Consider the following 21,056-nt stretch of genomic DNA (forward strand, 5'->3'; position numbering starts at 1 on the left):
CGGCAAGCTGTCTGAAGGCAACTTGTTACGGACCTCTGTTTGTTTTCCTCTGCCAGGAACAGAACTCTACTCCTACTCACTTAGTAAATGTTTGATAGTAGAGGCTAGGCTTCTGCTTAAATATTTAGAAGATCACCTACTCAGAGAACGCTCCCATGAGTCTGGCTTCTGAAGTTTCAAATGGTAAGCATTATGTTGGACTAATTCAAGCTGCGGGAGATTGACAGGATCTCAAAGTGAGGGATCTTATGTTTGTTACCATGTGTCTCTCCTTTTGTTTTCGTCCACAACTTTTCCATTCTCCGAGCCCACCTGTAAGCTTGCTTTTTCCTATAGTATATTGACTCTTCTCATTGGTGCAAGGCTGGTGGTTGATAAGTTCAGATCAGCTCAGTTTGACTATATGGCAGTCATTCCTGTTTCTAGCTGAGCCTCATGGAGAGAATTCTGGCCATGGTTCGTTTCTTTTTTGATTTTTTTTTAAACTTTTATATTGGAGTATAGCCGATTAACAAGGTTGTGATAGTTTCACGTGAACTGCAAAGGGACTCAGCCATACATGTACATGTATCCATTCTCCCCCAAACCCCGCTCCCATCCAGGCTGCCACGTTACATTGAGCAGAGTTCCGTGTGCTATACAGTAGGTCCTTGTTGGTTATTCATTTTAAATACAGCAGTGTGTACATGTCCGTCCCAAACTCCCTAACTATCCCTTCCCCCCATCCTTTCCCTGTCCCCGGCACGCATAAGTTCATTCTCTAAGTCTGTAATGCAATTCCTTTCTTGCTTCTCAGCCTTGGACCTATTTCCATACCCATTAGAAGTGTTTGCAGTACTTAGCTTTATTTTGCACAGCCCTCGGGTCTGCTCTGGGCTTTCCTGGTGGCTTAGACAGTGAAAGATCTGCCTTCAATGCAGGAGACCCAGATTTGATCTCTGGGTCAGGAAGATCCCCTGGAGAAGGGAACGGCAATCCACTCCACTATTCTTGCCTGAAGAATCCCATGGACAGAGGAGCCTGGCGGGCTCCAGTCCATGGGGTCGCAAAGCTGTGATAGTCAGGGTTCTTCTAGCCCAGCAGCTCTCCTCAGAACCTTGTCTTGGTCACCAGTCAAGAAGTGATAGATTTAGGGGGTAGGTTTTAATCAGCATGATCTGTTGTGCAACGTTCAGTTAGGACAAGAATGTGGGAATGTGTGCAATACAGTGCTCTTGACTTTTGGCATAAATCAGAGAAACCATCTATTCAGACTCACTCTGCATCTGGGTAAGAGGCAAAAACTTGAAAATACCTCTGTAGTATCCTTTGAAATATGGAGAACTGGCCTCCACATAGGAGCTGCAAACCCATGTTTCCCCCAAAACATTAATATTTTGCTTCACTTGTTATTTTTAAAGGGAATCTTTAAAAGAAAAAAAAAATCATAACTTGTCATTTCTAAAAGAGTTTCTCTGTAGGTCCTTTTTGACCAAAGAGCTGCATTTGGTGTTTATACATGAGCAGCAAATTGATCCCCGATTAACCAAAAGGGGGAAGCAAAAGCATTTAACTCCAGGCCTTTGTATGTTCTAAAGAAATTTTGCGTGGTAAAGGACTAAATCTGTCAAATTGCTAGTTGGTAATTTACTTCTATTGATATGATAGTCAGACAAGATAATTGGTAGTTAATTAATAGACCACTTAACTTAAAAGGTTTCACAGTTTTAAAATACTAATTACAGAATTGGGCATTTATCTATATCCAAGTGTCTAAAGTCTATTTAGTTAAAATCCATCCAGGAAAAGTAAAAGCCCACCAACTAGATCTGAGTAATGTAGCACTTAAAGACATTAGTGCTGTGGTTGTACCTAATATCTCATGAATGGTCCCTAATCATTAATGTTTAAGTTCTTACGCGATTTATTGGTTTTTAATCTCAAATACTATATTCCTCTGTCCTCTGGTTAGAGAAATCTAGTTTTGTTCATGGCTTCTTGGATTTAGAATTTTTTAAAAAAATCATTTCTAAAGTATTCTTATGAAACTATGTAGATGATACTTCCTCCTCCAAAATGTAATATTAAGAATTCTTAATTCTTAGGGTAAATATTTTATAGAGTATGGTTTTCCTGTCTTAGGACAGCGACTAAAAATGTGAAAGTTGTGATGTATTTTCAAGTCTGTACTAAAGCTGGCTTTTGTTATTAAATAAATTCATATGCATAAAAATCAAATGTTTTGAGCTTCTGCAATAAACTTTTTGTGTCTTGAAGCGATTTGTAAACTGACATAGGGTCAGCATGGTTTATCTTGTTAATTCTTATGGTCACAGTCAAAAACCGTGTAAAATGTCTCTTTAGATAGCAACTGCTTGGTACCTGGAATTCTATACATTCCTATCAGGATCATTTCATAGCCTTCTTTCCTAACATAAAATAAGATCACGTGCTTATTGAGCTTCAAGTGTCTATATTTGATATATTACATGCTGGACCCAAATCTAGTGCTACTAGAAATAAACATCTATGACATGATAAACTGTCACCTTACATAAACGATGTGAGCAGGGAACCATCCTACAAAAATCTTCCCAGCACCTTTGATATATGTTGTAATCTGGTTATCTCAGTTGTTTAGAAAATATTGCTAAGTAACCAATGTCACATGAGAAAATGGCAGGAGCTTATTTAATGGCCATATCCAGTGTGTGGCGTGACCTTTCTACAGAAAGTGATCCTGTCAAGCATCTCTTTGAGATCCTGGCATCTAGCTGCCATGATAAGCCCACTTTCTCCTGCTTCTCCTCTGTGTTCCCAGTTCTCTCTTCTCCCTGCCTCCAAGATCTGAGGGCCATCTAGCATGGCATGCTCAGACCGCTTCTCACTGTGCTCCTCAAGCTGGGTAGTCTCTTTATTTCAGTGGCTTCGACTGTGATTTCTGAGAGTTCCCAAGTTCATACAACTGTCTTGGCTCTTCCACACATTCCCTAAAACCAGCAAATCTCAAAACAGAAAGCAATTCCTCTTTGCCCCCTCTTGAATCCCCTGGTGTGTGGCAGATGCCAGGCCTGGAAACATCAGCAATGTCTTTAATCCTCCATCCTGCACACATTCATGGGTCACCAAAGCCTGACTCTTCCGTTGCTACCGTGTACTTTGATCCCCTCCTTTCTATTCCCACATCCTCCTCTGTGCTTCCATCACCTCTTGCCTGGTCTCTGCAAAGAATCTGTTAACTTCTCTCCCTGTTTCCAGCCTTTGTTCTCCAACCTCAGGTTACCTAAGCAGACTTGAATTGGTTGTATGCCTACTTAAAGATTATGCTGACTAGAACCTTACCCCTAGCCCTTGCGTGACCATATTGTTCACAGTGTGAAGTCCAGGCTCGTTAGCGTGGCAGCTCCAGCCTTCCAAAGCCGATTTCCACCTGCCTGCCAAGCCCATCACCTCACTGGGCCTGAAGGGGCCGGCACACTCACCTCTCCTACCATTTGGGTCCCGTCTTCCTGGGGGACAAAAGTTGAATAGTTCAGACAAAATGTATCACTACTCCTGAGAAAGAGAAACGAACACATTTGAAATCTTTTCTTCAAGTTGACTTCATAGTGTCTTGATATACTAAAGGGGCAGTCCTTGTAGAATGGAATAGTTTCATGTTCCTTGTTCAGGGAATGGCACTCTCTTGTTTGATTATGTGCTGTTTATCTTGATTTTTGGAAGCAAAATTGATGTTCTTTTCTCCTTCATTGTTTCTACATCCAGGGCTTTATCCAGTATCTGCCCAAGTAGACATAACCTACAGGGCACGTCAAAGTGCCAGCATTCGTTAACCTGCACTAATGCTGAAGCTCCGGACTAGCTTTTTCAGAAAGACTGAGTGGGGAGCACCTTGGAGAGTCCTCAGCCATTCGATTGGCTGCAGGATCAGGTCACCGTGGCCCAGAGGATGGCTACAGACCCTGTGCTTAAATGCTTAACTGCTCACATTCTCAATGTACTCTCTTCGACGCTTGTCTTTTGTTGTTGTTCAGTCACTGAGTTGTCTTCAACTCTTTGGGACCCCATGGACTGCAGCACGCCAGGCTTCCCTGTCCTTCACCATCTCCTGGAGCTTGCTCAGACTCATGTTCATTGAGTCGGTGATGCCATCCAACCATCTCATCCTCTGTCACCCCGTTCTCCTCCTGCCTTCAATCTTTCCCAGCATCAGGGTCTTTTCCAGTGAGTCAGCTCTTCGTATCAGGTGGCCAAAGTACTGGAGCTTCAGCTTCAGCGTCAGTCCTTCCAGTGAATATTCAGGGCTGATTCCCTTTAGACTGGTTTGATCTCCTTGCAGTCCGAGGAACTTTCAAGAGTCTTCTCCAGCACCACAGTTTGAAAGCAGTGTTTATCTTTACCTTAACCATTTTTCAGATGTTCAGGATCTTTGGCAAATTCTAGTGAATTGATTTGAACATACGTAAGATGTGACAATCAGAAAACTCCTTTCAAGCAGTTTAATACCCTCAATAGGGAGGGGGAATAATTTTAAGTAGGAAACCCTTCTTTAAATTTTTTTTTTCCCCTTGAGTTAAGGAATATTAATAGCAGATTCATCTAAAATTCTTGTTCTAGTTCTTTCAGAAACTGTAATGATGACAAGTAGGCAACTTGTCTCTGCCTAATCCGGCTATCTGCCTGTGTGACTGGATGGAGAGATGACGCGTGTGGTTCGTGCCTTGTGTGGGAGTGCTCAGTGGGGAAGAAGGCTTCTGGCCTTGGGTGGTGCAGCTACAGCCTCTGGACCTGGAAGAGTGCTCCAGAGGCTGTGTTAAGTCCAAAACACCGGGGATGGTTTTGGACCCCCAAATTGTACTATGCTGAAATTCCACTAGGGGGTGTCCTGGCAGGGTGAATTTGTGTCTTCCTTCCCCTCACGGAGCCACTAGTTGTTCCAAGATAAAGGGCCTTTTGTCGTTCATCTCTGGAGTGTGACAAACTCTTGAGAGACCTTAAGAAATAGGGACCTGTTCCCTGCCTCAGCTGAAGGGGTTAAATCCAGTGTTTTGAGCCTGTAACTCCAGGGATCGGATTAAAATGTGTTAATCTCTCTTGGTTTAGTTAGTGATTTCTTATCTCATAAGTTACTGTTGTAGTTGGCTATTCAAAGAACTAACCCCTTAAAGTCCTGTCAACTGACCTGGGCAGAGACCCCTTGAAGCATAACCAGAAAGTTACTCAGAGGATGGAATCTTTTAATTCTTTCTTTGAAAATATACAGTAGACAGGTAAAGCATACAGCAGGGCCCCATGATAGGGCTGTCTTAGAGAACCTCCCAGATTGTGGTCTAACCCTGATCAGACACCACTGTTTAGGGTGATTGTTGTCAGAGCATGGCCTTAGGACCTAATCTCGTTCACCCCGCCACACCTGGCCAGCCAGTTCCCATCACCTGGACCTCCGGGTTTACACAGGCTTACGCCATCACAGCACCGGCGGGCATGCCTTCTGACAAAAGGATGCCAATGTCTTTTACTTGCTCTTATCCAGCATGGCCTGCTCCCGAGGTGTTTCTTTTTCTTTTTCACTTTATTTGTCAAGTCCCTCAAAACTCAAGTTCATACCTGTCAGGGACCATTTTCCTAAACGCTCTGAAGCTAAAATTAAGTGAACCACAGGGAGAAAAAAAAAAAAGAATATCCTCTCATAATGATGATAAGACTTCCAACACGGCAGCAAATGCTGCTAGAATATTGAACAAGGAAGGGCAATTACCGCCGCAAACTTGAGTGCTGTCAAATGAGCCCAACTGACAAGCCACTTACAGTGAATTCACATTTGGAAACACAACATGACTTGGTCGGTGAAACTTCCAAAGATCCCACAAAGATGTGTGAAAGGTGGCAGCGGTGTTAAAATTGGAAACATTGGCGTTGTGGGGGGGCTTGTGGAAACCAAAGTGTTTCTCTCTTCATTTGCCACTTGCATAAAAATGTGAATTTCTTGCCTTGCCTTCAAATGGCTTAGTACTGGAATTGCTGAATATTAACACGGTTCAGCTTCTCAGTGTTACTCTAAACAATGAGGCTCAAAATAACACTTCCCAAATCAGTGTAACTGGGAAAATATTTGTGGTGTAACTTATGTAAGCACATGGGTAGCTTGAGGACAAGTGAAAACTTCAAATTCAAAGCCTGAATTTTTTCCCACCTGCAAATTGTAATTAACATACTGCCCCCTACTGATTTCTCAAGGATCTTTTTAATGGGGATAGTTCTGTAATCTCTCGGGAAAGAGAAACCTCAGGTCTGATAAATTATTGTTAAATAGTTCAGGACTGACTTTTAGTATTTTTATATTTGCTGGATTCTCCTTCATCAAGCAGTGTCATTTGTCTTTTGAAACGGTGGTTCTCTGACCCCTAGAGAACAGAACTGAAGAAAAGGATTAGAGAAGAGGTGTTACTGGAAAGTGTCTGTTGTTTCTGAGCATCTCCCAGGATTCTGGAGGAAGAGGGCAGGCAGCTGTCAGCCCCCGGGTGTGTGAGACCGTTTCTGGTGGTCCAGTCCTGGGTTTTTGCCGGAAGTGTGGTCTGACACTGCGCGGAGGGCAGGGGCCTGGGAACCATCCATGGTAAGAACCTGGAACTGTCAGGAACTTGGAGAAACAGCATAACCAAAAATAGATAGCACTTCTAACCCAAGTAACCTATAAATATATGCTTAATTAGCCTTGGGTGCATTTACTGTACTTTTACATAGCACTTAAATTTTACCAAGCCTTTTCATGAATGCTCTTCTCTCATTTGCTCCTCACAGCAACTCTCAATTAAATAGAGCCATTATCCCCATTTTTATGGATGAGGAGACAAACTGAGAGGCTATGGGACTTGCCTTAGGGCTCCACTGGGGAAGGAAGAATCTAGGACCTAGACCCTCAGCCTAGGACCTTAGTTTGTGTGTGAGCACTCAGTCATGTCGGGCTTTTTGCGACCCCACGGAGTGTAGCTCATCAGACTTCTCTGTCCCTCGAATTCTCCAGGCAAGAATACTGGAGTGTAGCCATTCCCTTCTCCAGGGGATCCTTCCTGACCCAGGGATCGAACCAAGGTCTTCCCATATTGCAAGCAGATTCTTTACCATCTAAGCCACTAGGGAAGCCCAGGCCCTTAGTGTAGAAGCTCTGCAGATACTTCTCCAGGCCACATGTTCAAAGGTAAATTCTCCTGTGAGTCACTTATGCTTGTGCCCTGTGCTATAATGTATGAATACACCTTCAAATATTCTTTTTTTTTTTAATTAGCATGGTTAGTTTAGCAATGACTAATTAACCCTAACAATATCCCCAAAAGTCTGCTCCATAAATTAGATAAGCATGTAAAATTATAAAGAACCAGTACCACACTACAATTTTATTACCAAAGCCCAATTCATGTGTTTTTCTATAATTTTCTGTGGTCTATAGCTGAGGTGGTTACTTCATTGAGGAGACTGTGGTATATCCTTAGCCACCCAGCTTCTTTCTCTTCCTCATTTGCAGGTCAGCACTGACAGACACAGAAAGTAATGAATAGAAAGGGCTCTTCTAGACGGACCGGCTGAACAAAGTTCTGTAAATACTTGGTACTGAAATGTCAATAACAGTGTGGTTTGAGTTTTGGTTTTTGTTGGTTTGTTCTAGGCTTATCTCGTGGAAAATGTAAAACCTTTATTCTGTTACATAATAATCTTATGAGATCAGAATTCCAGATAACTCCACAAGCTTTGCTTAGAAAATGTAATCATGGATTCTCAAAATTGTGCAGCTTTGGTCAGCTAATAGTGTCCAAACTTGTGGACTAAGCATCTGATTTTTAAAGGAATAGTTCTTTTCCTATTAGGGTTTTCTCATAGGCTAATCAAAGCATGAAAACCTCAAAAGGTAAATGTGGAAAATTTTAAAAGGTGAATACTGAGGCTAAAAAGGTCTAAATTCCTTGCCTTGAAAACTAAGCCATCAAAGCCTCTATAGATAAGGGGAAAGGATTTTGAAATCTTCTGGGTCTCTTTTTGAGAGCTTGTTCTAATGCGGATGGGGGTGTCTTAGTCCATTTGGGCAACTTGAGCAGAGTACCATGGATTGAGGGGCATATAAACAACAGGAATTTTTTGCTTACAGTTCTGGAGCCCGGATAAGGTCAAGGTCAAGGTTCTGGGAGATGGGTTGTCTGGTGAGGACCCATTCCCTGGTTTGTAGGCAGCTATCTTTGCTGTATCTTCACATGGTGGAAGGGGGAAGGGTCTCTCTGAGGTCTCTTTTACAAGGGCACATGTCCCATTCATGAGGGCTCTACCCTCATGACCCAGCAACATCACATTGGGCATTAGGTTTCAGCATGAATTTTGGAGGGCCACTAACATTCAGACCACGGCAGAGGGGGTTGCTGGTGCTAAAAATGGAACCAAGGCAAATATATAAACAGCCTATAAACTCCCATCGTTGTCCATACAAATCTCCCAGGGCTCTTGACATCAATTTGAAGTGGTGTTTGTCCGACAAAACATTATTGGGGAAAGGATGTGTGGAGTGGAGAACGGGACCTCTCAACCCCAGATACCCTGATTCAGAGAACACAGTTAGGAGAGAGGGCAAAGAAATTAGTCTGCCTTTTTTGTTGAATTTCTAGGAGAAATCGATTTGAAGCCACTTGACGTTTGGAGTAGACATTAGCTGGCTCACACTGCAACCTTCTGCTCAGCCTGTGGTCCAGAGCAGTAGTGTAACCCGCCAGGCTGCACATTAGGAAACTCAGGCCTCTCCCAGACCTCCTGGGTCAGGGTCTGCACTTGATTTAGATGCCAAGTGGTTCTTGGGCATATCACAGTCAGGGGAGGAACTGCTCTTGAGCATGTATTTCCATTCCCACGTTCTCAGTATTCTCTACATGTTTTTTCCCCAGAGCTAATTAGTCCTTTAGGAATTTTGTAGACTAGAAAAATGCCAGGCCAGGGACTCTGGGGTCCATCTTTGTCTAGGATTTTGTTTGTTTTGTTTTTGTGGTTCCAGGCCATTGTTAAAAGGTGCTCTCCTGCCCACTCCTCCCCTTGGCTGCTGTGCCCAGGATGGAGTTTCACACAGTGCACTGAAGAGCTATGTTCTTCCTGCCTAGGACCCAAACAGCTGTCTGAAAGCGAGTTGCAGGAAGGCAGAGGCCTTGCCTCTTGTGCATCCCCCTCCTCCGCTCCTGGTCCCTGCAAATTGTCAGCATTATTTACCTTCAACAGCATTTCTGAAGTGAGTGCTAGAGTGGTGGTTTGAAGGTTTTGACATGTAAAGTAAAAAGAATGGGCTTTTGAGCCTAACCCAGTCAACAAGTGATTGAATATGTCATGAATTTAAGTTGTGATTTTTTTTTTTTTTTTAAGTCTAGAATGTCTTCCAAAGCTAGAAAATGTGATGACAAATATGAGAATTAGAGCTCAAACAAAAATCATCACTGGACCACATGGAACCTGATTTACTAATGTGCGTGTTCCTTCTAAAGAGTGGTTCTCATGGGGACTCTTCCTCCCCAGGGGCATTTGGCCACATCTAAAGACATTTTCCTGGGTCAGAACTGGTGGGGTTATTTCTGGCATCTAGTGGGTAGAGGCCGGAGATCCTGCTTAACATCCTACAATGCACAGGACAGGCCTCCCACAGCATAAAATTATCCAGCCGAAAATGTCGGTGGTGCTGAGGGCAAGGCGACTCTGTTCCCAGGCTCTCAAACGCAGCTGCACAGCGAGTCCCCTGGGGAACGCTGGCTCCAGAGGCTGGACTCCCTCCGGGATATAACCGGCCCAGGGTCTTCCCCTGGCATCACAAGAAACTTCCCCAGATGATTCCAATGTATAGCATAGTTTGGGAACCGATTTCTAGAAAATGTGACTTTTACAATCCTTAAGTTTCTTTCACAAGGGCTTCCCAGGTGGCTCAGTGGTAAAGAATCTGCCTGCCAGTGCAGAAGATGTGTGGGTTTGATCCCTGGGTTAGCAAGATGCTCTGGAGGAGGAGATGGCAACCCACTCCAGGATTCTTGCCTAGTAAATCCCATGGGCAGAAGAGTCTGGCAGGCTACAGTCCATGAGATTGCAAAGATGTTTTTAAACAATGCCTAGCACAATACAGGTGCCTCATGGACCCTCATACACAGTGAGTGAGTTCTGAATTGTTATAGTGCATGCCTAAGAATAAAGGAAGTTTTTAGTAGTAAGCTCTTGATGAGATGTACCTTGAGTTTAGGTAAAGATTTGATTTTCTATAAAGACTCCTACAATAAGCACCCTAGAAGGTAGAGAAGAATTTGAACTCTTTGCACATATGAAGTACAAGAGATGACAGAAAGTGATCATGGGGGCCTTGCTGGGCTGTGGTTTGGGGGTGGGGGTCTCCTGCCACCTAGGCAGTGGCTGAGCCCTTGTGCCTGTGGGTGTGCCTCCTGGAAGTGGTTACCAGTCTCTGGAGCAGAACTGAAGCCCCTGCCCTTGGGAAGATCTGTCTTTACTACACTTTCGGTGATGTGAAAGCAAAGCAAAGGGATTAATGACAACCTGTTGTTAGCAGACTATTTGACTGCAATTTTTCGGGTGATTTTCACTGTTCTATAAAGAGTTATTAAATCGGGGAAGGGACCCTAGCTGGAGCTCATGGCACATTCCTTTGATCATCTAGGACTCAGCTGGCGGAGGGTCAGAGAATGTAGCATTTCAGAACCAGTGGGCAGCATTCATTTTCTCGCTCTTTTTTTTTTTTTTCATTGTTTCTTTTAACACACCGAGCTTCCCTGGACTCAAGTAAAAGACAGAAAAATGATTGTAATTTTTTTTTTTTTAACTAGGTAAGAGGCATGGATTCAAATTATCTTACTGTAAAAGGCACAGTCATGACAACATATAAATGTTTAACGAATAGATATTTTTACTGCTCACCAGATGCTGGCAACTGCGCTAATGGAGTTGATACCTTACTGAGTCATTTATGAGAGTCTTAGGCAAGTAATACCTCAGTGTTAAGACTTGTGTATTGAACACTTGGTGGGAATCGAAGAACGAATGATTGGATATAAGCCGTCGTCACACTTTTGAGCTAAGAAATCTTGGCTCTTTTTGAGTCCATGGACTGTAGCTCACCAGGTTCCTCCGTCCATGGGATTTTCCAGGCAAGAGTACTGGAGTGGGTTGCCACTTCCTTCTCCAGAGGATTTTCCCGACCCAGGGATCGAACCCAGGTCTCCTGCATTATAGGAGATGTCCTTTTTGTCTCCCAAAGGAGTTAAGCCAAGAGAGGTCAATTAACAAGGAAGATTAAGTGATTGACAGTCAGAACTATGTGGTCTCTGGACAGTAAAGGCCAGTGTACTTTCCAGACACATTGAGTTTTTAAGTCCCCTCCTTTCTGCCGTTTCTGCACAGTGAACTCTGAAGTGTCAGGGAATGTTGATATCTGAGTCCCTGCCTCAAGCTAGATCCATCCTATGTTTTAACAGTGGGAAGGCAAGTTAATGAAGCATTTGTTTTTGCTGAATAACTAATGGTGTCATCATCTAGGTGCTCCTTTGAAAAGCCCAGCTCTTTTATTAGCTTCTCGGTTGCAGGGCAACTGCAGGAGTAGACGCGTGCATGTGTGTTAAGTATTAACTGCTAATGCCTCTAAATGTTAACCCAATCCCTGTGGGCTCAGAATAATCAGAAAAAGGACAGTAGATGTAACACCGATAGGAGTTTGATGATGATGACATATTCTCTACAGCTAAAGAGAGAAAATTTTGTATCAAGCACATAGAGACTTTGATGAACATCTTGTTAAGTCTGAGACTCAGTCCAGCCTTCAGTATCTTGGAGACTCTATTGCACAATTTGTCAGTAGATCTTTCTTGTCTCTAGAAACATACCCAAACAGGCAAGGGAAAAAAAGGGCCGTCCTCACATTACATGAATTTCTGAAATTGTGTTGGATTCCTAAGTGGCACAGTGGTATAGAACCCGCCTGCCAGTGCAGGAGACACTAGAGACACAGGTTCCATCCCTGGGTCAGGAAGACTTCCTGGAGAAGGAAATGGCAACCCACTCCAGTATTCTTGCCTGGAAAATTTCAAGGACAGAGGAGCCTGGTGGGCTACAGTCCATGGGATCGCAGAGATTCGAACACAACTGAACTTGATCACACACACTGTCAACTGCAAATGAAGTATTGAAAGCCAGTGTATTGCTCACAAATACAGATTTGAGTTTGACTTCCTAATTGAGGATAATTTTGTAATAAAAATTTTCAAGTTACACTTTCTATGGCCAAAATGAAGTTTCCAACATTGGTGGTCAGTACATGGATTAAACAGACACCTGTAAATCGATAGGATTGAGACTTATTTATTTAGGCATGTGTTCCTTTCCCAAATTAGCTTGGGAGCATGTCACTCTTTTTTAATCTTTGAACGCACTAATGATTTATCCTATATTTTTAAACCCAGTTCCCTATACTTTCAGCACCCTCAATAGTTTGTAGTGTTGAATCATAGTTTTCCAGGAGCAGTGACTGAGTTTTCAGAGGAATGTGCCACCAGATGTCATTTTAGCCTTGTAAATAAACAGTACGTCTCTTTGTGATTCTGATAAAGTACAAGTGACTCTCATAGCGACACAGGCAGAAATAGCAAAACACCAAGGAGGGTCGTTGAACCGTCTGGAGGGATACTGCAAGGCTGTCAGTTAAATGTTCTGTGTTTAATAGAGTCTCAGTTGCATTTTTTCCAAATCATATATATTGCTCTTATTTGGAGATTCTGAAAACCCTTAAACATACATCAGAAAACTGTCCAATACGTGTGCTGATGGCAAGCCTTTTCCCATCATAATATGGTTTTTGGTCCCCTTTGGAAATGAAGGGGACCTGAGCTTCCCTCATGGCTCAGACGGTAAAGCGTCTGCCTATAATGCAGGAGACCTGGGTTCGATCCCTGGGTCGGGAAAATCCTCTGGAGAAGGAAGTGGCAACCCACTCCAGTACTCTTGCCTGGAAAATCCCATGGACGGAGGAACCTGGTGAGCTACAGTCCATGGACTCAAAAAGAGTCGGACACAACTGAGCGACTTCACTTAGAAATGAAAGTTCTCTGTGTTATTTTTGGACATTCAGGTGAGAGAGAAATACTTCAAAATGATTTTTTTTAAAGATGCCTTTTCTTGAATTAACCGCAGGACAGTCAGGTAAATGCACAAAAATAGAGGATGTGGCCTTTTCCTACTGTGAGAAATTAGCTTTGCTCCTCCCTTAGTGTCCATTAACCTTGAAAAACTCGCAAATATGGAAAACATATTCTGAATGTTTTACCTATACCTTTAAAATGTCATCAATCTCGAAATGTCTCGAGTCAGACTTTGCTGGATACCGCATTTCTTCACATTCTCTTTTGTTTAACTTTAGGTTAATTTGTCCTGACAGTGCAGCTGCGGGCTCTGCATTGCAGTCTGTCATTAAGAGCACCAAGAATGGTCTGGAGGGTTGGAACTGTTGGGAGTTAATTTGGCGTAAACCTAACACTCAAAAGATTTCTCAAGATATGACATGTCATGTCTATGTCCAGTCACACTTCTGTTTAAGAAGTTCTTGTTTATATTATAAATATGACCTTTACAGTTATCTTTCAAAGGTCCCAATGCTTTGAAGAGGAACCCTGAGGAGCTGTGGAGATATTAAACTTGCGAAGCATGTTTTCATAGCAATGTCAGTGTCCATTTGAATATCCTTCTTCTTTCTTTTCTTTTTAATCACATAGCAACCCTGTCAGCCAGTGCAGGTTATGATATTGGAGTCTTGTGATAAAATTCATCACAGGTAATCAAAGGTCTCTTATCACACTTTTTAGCCAGAGTCCATTACTAAAAGTTTTCTCTTTTGCAGATAAACTAATCCCTCTGGGTCCCTTCCAACTCTAAATTGTCTCACTCAACATACAAACTGGGGTATATTGGTTGCTGACTCTGAGCCCCCCAACCCTGCCCTGACCAAGAATCAACCAAGTTTTCCTGATGACAAACTAGATGTCCTCCCCTGTGTCTCAGACATTTGAAGAAGAGGACAGATCTTGGAGTGCAGGCTTCCCTGGTGGCCCAGTCAGTAAAGAATCTGTCTACAGTGCAGGAGACCCAGGTTCGATCCCTGGATGGGGAAGAGAAATGGCAACCCACTCCAGTATTCTTGCCTGGGAAATCGCTTGGACAGAGGAGCCTGGTCGGCTACAGTCCATAGAATCGCAAAGAGACTCAGCGATTATACCACCACCACCGAATAGGACCTGAAGTCCCCATCAGCACAGTCAGACTTAGGCTAAGCATCAAGCTAACCTTGCCAGCTACCATTGGGACCTGCTAACTCTGGTGACTGATGAAATGTACTTCGTTTAGAGAGCCGTTGACTAGCTGGTAACTCCTGATAATTCGTCCTTCAGCGGTGTTCAGCAGGCTCTCTGAGTCGCCCCTCTCAGATTCACTGTCAGCAGCCCGTGCGTGAATTTACACTCAAACCTTTTGGGTGTGAGCCACAGATTTGCTCTTTATATTCTTCTAACGAGTCTGAGACAAAGTTGAAGATCACGAACCTGAGCTTGACCTGACTGGTGTCATGGCAACTAGCACTTCCCCTCTTGCTGGTCCCCCTCTCACGCGTGCTATGTTATTTGTGCACATTAGTGATTCATTACCAAGTGCCAGGTTTCTTTGTGCTGTCAAACCGTGTCAAGGACGGAATATGATGTGCTATCTCAGATGTCACCCACCAGACTGTCGAGGGCAAGAGTAATTAGAAAGGAAAACTTGTCGGGTTACTCTGGAAAGTTCCTGAGAACACGATGCTTTCTTGCCACCCATTTACAGCCTTTTTTTTTTTTTTCATTCCTAACATAAGGACCAGGCTTCGTGTTGATCAAAGTGTATGTGGTAATGTGCCCCAGACACAAGGCTGGGGTTTGGTTGTGGAAAGAACGCCTGGGCAGTAATTGCTCGCCTCCATTCAGGCAGCAAAGGAAATGATTAACAGCCTCAGTGCTCAGTCACGTGGATCAGGCTCCAGCCTGAGCCGTGCAAACTTGGGTTTAAAAAGAAACCTGAGCAGCCCGGTATGAAAGCTTTTCCCCCAGGCTTGCCTCCGCCCAGCACCCAGGAGGAGCTGAGTGGTGGCCACCAGCTTTGGAAGACAATCAGTCGGGGTCCCAAGGCCACCCGGCCCTTGAACGGCTCGCTTCCCCTCCCAGTTTCCTCAGAACCTGGTGTGTTGTCCCTGGTCTGGCCAAGAGTTGTAGTATCTGCAGTGTTAGACCTGTAAGTAGTGAGCTTTCTAGATGAACATAGGCCTTCGCCTTGGAAGGCAGAAAGCACAATGACACTCTGGGTTTTGTTTCTACAGAAGGCCAGATTTGTCCCTGATGGGGAAAAGAAGTCACAGATTTTACAAGAATCTTTGACTTGCCACACCCCTTTAAAAAAAAAAAAAAATCAACCCCTCCCTCTAAAGAAAGCTTCATACTAAAACAAACAAACCTGTGTCACACTTTACTAGCTACTTAAAGTGAAGCCTGTTTCCCTAAAAAATATGTTTACAACACACAGTTGGAAAAGACTTTAGTCACATAGCTATATTTGGATCCTTTTGTTTCTCTTGTTCTTTTTTCTTATTTCCTTTAAGCACAAACTCAGCAGCTTAAATGTCCCTCCAAACTACTCTGTGGGGTGGGGGGGGAAGCAGGCTCAAATCAGACTTTTTAGAATATGCAGCTGCAGCACGCTGCTTTTGTGAAGGATAAACCAGAACTGTTTTCTATTTGTTGTACTGATGTAACGCAGTTTGGTGCAGGTGAGTATGCCGAGTTGCTTCAGTCATGTCCGACTCTTTGCAACCCCATGGACTGAAACCCGTCAGGCTCCTCTGTCCATGGGATTCCCCAGGCAAGAATAGTGGAGTGAGTTGCCATGCCCTTCTCCAGGGGATCTTTCCAACCCAGGGATCAAACCCACATCTCCTCTGTCTCCTGCATTGGCAGGCGGATTCTTTATCACGGTGCCACCTGCGTATAAAAGTCTCTGCTTAGAGACAAGAATGAGACCTGCTCACGTGTTTCCCCATCATTGCTTGGCCAGATCGTAATCTGGTCCTGCAAGTAGTAGGTGTTCAAGAAATACCAGTTGAAGGAAGTTAATTCCAGCAGGCTAGAGGGGACATGAATCCATTTTAGAACCCTGCAAGAAGTTAAACTTAAAAACAGTGAGGAACTAAGACAGTTACCTGCCTTCATACGTGCTGGGATATGGATTAGTCCTTTAACACCTGCAGGCACCAGCGTGGAGCATGAACATGGAGAAGTCATTAGAGCCAGCCCACTGGGCGTCTGGGTTTCTGGGGAGGGCTGGCCACCTGGTAGAGTTAGCATGGAAGCAGCCTGGGGATGACCATGGTCAGCAACTCAAATCTGTCGTCACCACGTAGCAAATTCCTGCTAGTATTCTGTACTGTATGTAATTGCTTAGGATTTACTCTCAAGTCCTTCTAATTTCTTAACTTAAAAATAGGACCTTCATGGTAAATCGAGCCTTCTCTTCCAAGACTAGGGAAACAATTAATACTTAGAAGTGATCTCTGGATAATGTCAAGACTAAATTTTATACTTTTGAGCTAATCTAGAAACAATTGATTATAATCAGATATTTAAAAGAAGACTCATAGGCATGAGTACTGAAGGATGTGTTTTTAGTTTAGATTGACGTAGATAAGCTTCCCTGTGATGTTACTTTATTGTAATTCTATGATATAGTGCTCATATACAAGTTATAAAGCCTAGAGTTTGCAGGTGCTGTAAACTGAAACAACCAAAAAAACCCAAATTACCACAGAACATATATGTCACAGTGAATGATACTGGTTATATGGACAAAGTCAGGGTGAATGGAATAACATTAAAGACTTAACACTCTTAACTACCTGTGTTAGAGAATTTTTAAGGGGCTCCAGTGACATAATTAACATAAAGCACTTTGAAAAGCGTGAGAGGCTGTGTAAATATGTGATTGATATTACACTTTGAGTTATATAAGAGGACTTTGGGGGCAGATTGTCAGAGAAGAGTTGAGCTCATGGGTAAAACTGTACAGATGAGAATAAGCGTGACCCAGGGCTTCCCTAGTAGCTCAGTTGATAAAGAATCTGCCTGCAATGCAGGAGACCCCGCTTTGATTCCTGAGTTGGGAAGATCCACTGGAGAAGGAATAGGCTACCCACTCCAGTATTCTTGGTCTTCCCTTGTGGTTCAGCTGGTAAAGAAACCGCTTGCAATGCAAGAGACCTGGGTTCAATCCCTGGGTTGGGAAGATCCCCTGGAGAAGGGAAAAGCTACCCACTCCAGTATTCTGACCTGGAGAATTCTATGGACTGTATAGTCCACGGGGTCACAAAGAATGGACACGACTGAGCAACTTTCAGGGAACAATGATGCACAGCCCACAGTGGATGTAAGTGGGGACTGAGGGGTTATATGATGATCAGGAGTCAGACTGGGGAAGACCTTGGGCTGCTTCACAAAATTTCATGTGACAACTGAATGCATCATGGATTGGAACATGGAAAAAACTTCAAAATTAATGGAATGACTGATCTTGTCCACACAAAAGTTATCAGAGCAAATCAAATATGTGTGCAGTGATGTCTTAACCAGGAAATCCTCTGAGAAGGGAATGCAACTCTTCTTTAAGTCCACTGGGCAGTGTTTGGGCTTTTTTTTTTAACTTCATAAATCATGGGAAGCTGTGTTGGCAGTGGGATATAACTCAGCAGTAGATGGATTGCTCTTTGCTGCTTTCTTTTAGGAAGCAGGTTATAAAACTGTTGGGAGCCTAGTGGAGTAGTTAATAGATTACCTTAAACAATTTGAAGTAATTTAAAAAAAGAAAAATTACAGCCTTGTGTCTTGAAGGCATGAAAGCTAGAGGGAAAAGAGAGGTTTAGTGAAATGAGAAATGGATGCCACCTCTGGGTCCCCTGCCCTGGAGCTTCTGCCACATGCTCTGTCCCCCTAGGGCTGGTCACCTGCCTTCACAGGAAAGACACTCTCCAGGAAACCCCACAGCGGAGCCTGGTCAGTCAGATGCCATAAGCTGTTGTCATGTAAAGTTAGCGTTAGGACAGAGTTTTCATTCAAACTATTCTGTACTTTTACCCTCTTTCTTTACACCTAAAATACTTGACCTCCTGTGAGCAGACTCTGATAATACAGCTTGGATGTTTGAAGATGCTGCTGGAATATCTCAGCCTTCATGGGTCTTCACGTAGTCATGAGGCAAGCATTTCAGGAGCCTCCTGTTTGTGGGCAGCAGGAGGTCCCTCCCAAACCATGAGATGCTGCACTCAACTGTCACAAGCATGAAAAGATCTCTGACCCAGGAGTAGTTTAGATTAGCAGATAACTCACTTGAAAGGTGATAAAGAGCCTTCTCCTAATGGCTTTCTTTTCATCTCTGGACGTGGTCCCCGAAAGCGCTTGTGTTACAGTCTTGTGGGTCACGGCTTGTAATAGGCCTGCCATGCCGATGACACGGTGCTGAGTGAACCAGGACGCTTCAGGGATCTTCTCTTTTTGATAAATGTGAAATATTTTAAAACAAATTGGGAAATGTAGCATTATATGGATAAAACTTTGTTTCATGATCTTGAGTTGGTGGGGTTTTGGTTTGGTTTTGTTGTTGTTTTTGTTTTTTAGGTGAAATCCAAAGGTCAGTTCTGAAGCTTACGTCTTCCTTTTCTTTCAGACCACTAAGGCTTTTCTTCCTACCATGCTGGAGATTAATCATGGCCATATTGTGACAGTTGCAAGTTCCTTGGGATTGTTCAGCACTGCTGGAGTTGAGGTTTGTCATTATAAAGCATTTCCTTCTTTCAGTGAGTTCACCTCCTCACAAATACACTACAGTCCTAGAAGCGAGTCTGCTGCCCTCATATTCCTGCAAGCCCCAGGAAGGTACCTGTGTGCTGTCGTGGAGTGCACCCCAGCACCCACCAACTCTACATCTTCTGCCATAAACTTAACACTAGTTTGACAGACCAACGGCAGCAGCAGAAGTAGGTGGGCCAGTCCTGAGTATGGCCCCATTCTCATTAGCAGTTTTACTTGACGACAGTGGGAAGACACAGGGTCAAGATGAAACTGGAGGGCGCTGGCAGTGCCCCAGAGAACAGATAAATGAGGCTAAAGGTTGACACTGTTTTGGTCAACTTGTCAAAAGTGAGCTATCTTGTGTTAGCTCCTCAGATGAGATGGTTAGGGTGGGTGTGAGGTGTCTGCAAGTTAAGTCTGTGGAACTGGGCTTAATCAGACCCTGTTCTTCACCAGCTTCAAGTTGCAAAGCAGGCATGTGTTTGTTCTGTGTTGTTTGTCCCACGGGTGCCTGCAGGAGAAAATAGAAAACATCACCCCATGCAAATATGCAAAAGGATGCACAGGAGATGGCTTCTACATTGTACATTTCCATTCCTAAATTTAAAGTTGGGTAATGGAGAAGAACTTCCTTTCTATACTGTGAGTCCTTAGGTTGAGTTCTAGTTGAAGTTTACAAGGTGAAGTTATCATTTCCATTTTCACTTGGCCCTTAAAAAGAAAATTGGATCATAACAGCTCATAACTCCAGCTCTAGTCGCCTTTGTTCTCCTAGCATTAATTTAAACAAACTGGTTTTTCAGTCTCCTTTACTGAACAAGAGGCCATTTGTAAATTTTCCAGACACTTCAAAGTGAGCCTCTCTCCATTTTTAGCCCCAGCTTGTTAGCTTTCATAGACTCCTTTGTGGTAACTTCCCCCAAAGTAATCTGATACTTCGTTGATGTGGCAAAAAGTGTTCATCTGTTTCTGCTGTTGCTTTGAAAATATTATTTCTGCACCAAACCACATCAGATACCCGTCTTTTAGAATGCTCTCCTTTTCTTTGCTTAGTCACCTGTAACCTTTTGTATCAGACCTGTAACCTGAGTAACGGGGCGACTTGGGGCTTGGTCCGGAATGCGCGCTATACTGAGTACCTCTGCCCTCTCTGCTGTGCCCCTAGGACTACTGCGCCAGTAAATTTGGAGTCGTGGGTTTTCATGAATCCCTGAGCCATGAGTTAAAGGCCGCAGAGAAGGATGGAATTAAAACAACGCTGGTATGCCCTTACCTGGTGGACACTGGCATGTTCAGGGGCTGCCGAATCAGGTCAGTAAAGGACCCGCCTCAATGCTGACGATTAGCAGTTCTAACAAATCACCTTTCCGTCTTGGGAGACTATGTGAAATCAGTCAGATCTCCAACCATAAGCAGCCTGGCACTTCAACAGCTGACATCTTAGCTCATGTGTCATTTTCATTGGTCAAGGTTTGTAAAGTTGACGCGTGTGTGATTGACAAGCAAGGGCTGGTATTAACTTGCAGAAGGCAAGAAGCATCAGTAGCAAATGACCTCTCTACCTTCAGGGAGCAAATACCTAGGATTTTGCTTAGAAGCGACTTCTTTGGAAGTGATTTTCTTTCTTTAACATCAGTGTAGTTAGTGCACAGTCCCTCAGTCGTGGACGACTCTTTGCGACCCTGTGGACTGTAGCCCGCCAGGCTCCTGTGTCCATGGGATCCTCCAGGCAAGGATACTGGAGCAGGTTACTGTGCTCTCCAGGGGATCTCCCAACCCAGGGATCGAACCCGCGTCTCTTGCATCTCCTGCATTGGCGGGCGGGTTCTGTACCACTGCGTCACCTGGGAAGCCCCTTAACATCCATGTTTGCACATAAATGTGACTTTGGTTTGGATACAGAACAGTGTCACTGCCACTGAGGAGGGTGGCCTTTCTTCCGGAAAGACCCTTCCCACATTTGGGAACTTCCTTTTTGCAGAGAGTGTCTGTAGCTAGAGTCACTCTGACAGAATGAGAAGAAACACAGATTTTCTACAAATGAAATAAAACACCCCCACACTTTGAAAGGAGGCACGTGGGAATAGCCATGTCAAGTCACATCTGACTCGAGCCACGCAGAATAAACAAAGCCGTGACTCACGAAGAGGACACTTGCAGAGA

The 21,056-nt window shown here is 43.7% G+C and overlaps 1 protein-coding gene across 1 annotated transcript in view; it reads left to right on the forward strand.

The window, feature by feature from the left end:
- Nucleotides 1-21,056, forward strand: part of RDH10 (retinol dehydrogenase 10) — a 30,134-nt gene that overhangs the window by 5,540 nt on the left and 3,538 nt on the right. Inside the window, exons 3-4 of the mRNA XM_043879355.1 lie at nucleotides 18,769-18,867; nucleotides 20,059-20,204. Coding sequence (XP_043735290.1) covers nucleotides 18,769-18,867; nucleotides 20,059-20,204 — 245 coding nt within the window. The remainder of the gene's footprint in view (nucleotides 1-18,768; nucleotides 18,868-20,058; nucleotides 20,205-21,056) is intronic.

The sequence above is a fragment of the Cervus elaphus genome, chromosome 21, assembly GCF_910594005.1.
Source record: "Cervus elaphus chromosome 21, mCerEla1.1, whole genome shotgun sequence".
Classification (NCBI taxonomy): domain Eukaryota; kingdom Metazoa; phylum Chordata; class Mammalia; order Artiodactyla; family Cervidae; genus Cervus; species Cervus elaphus.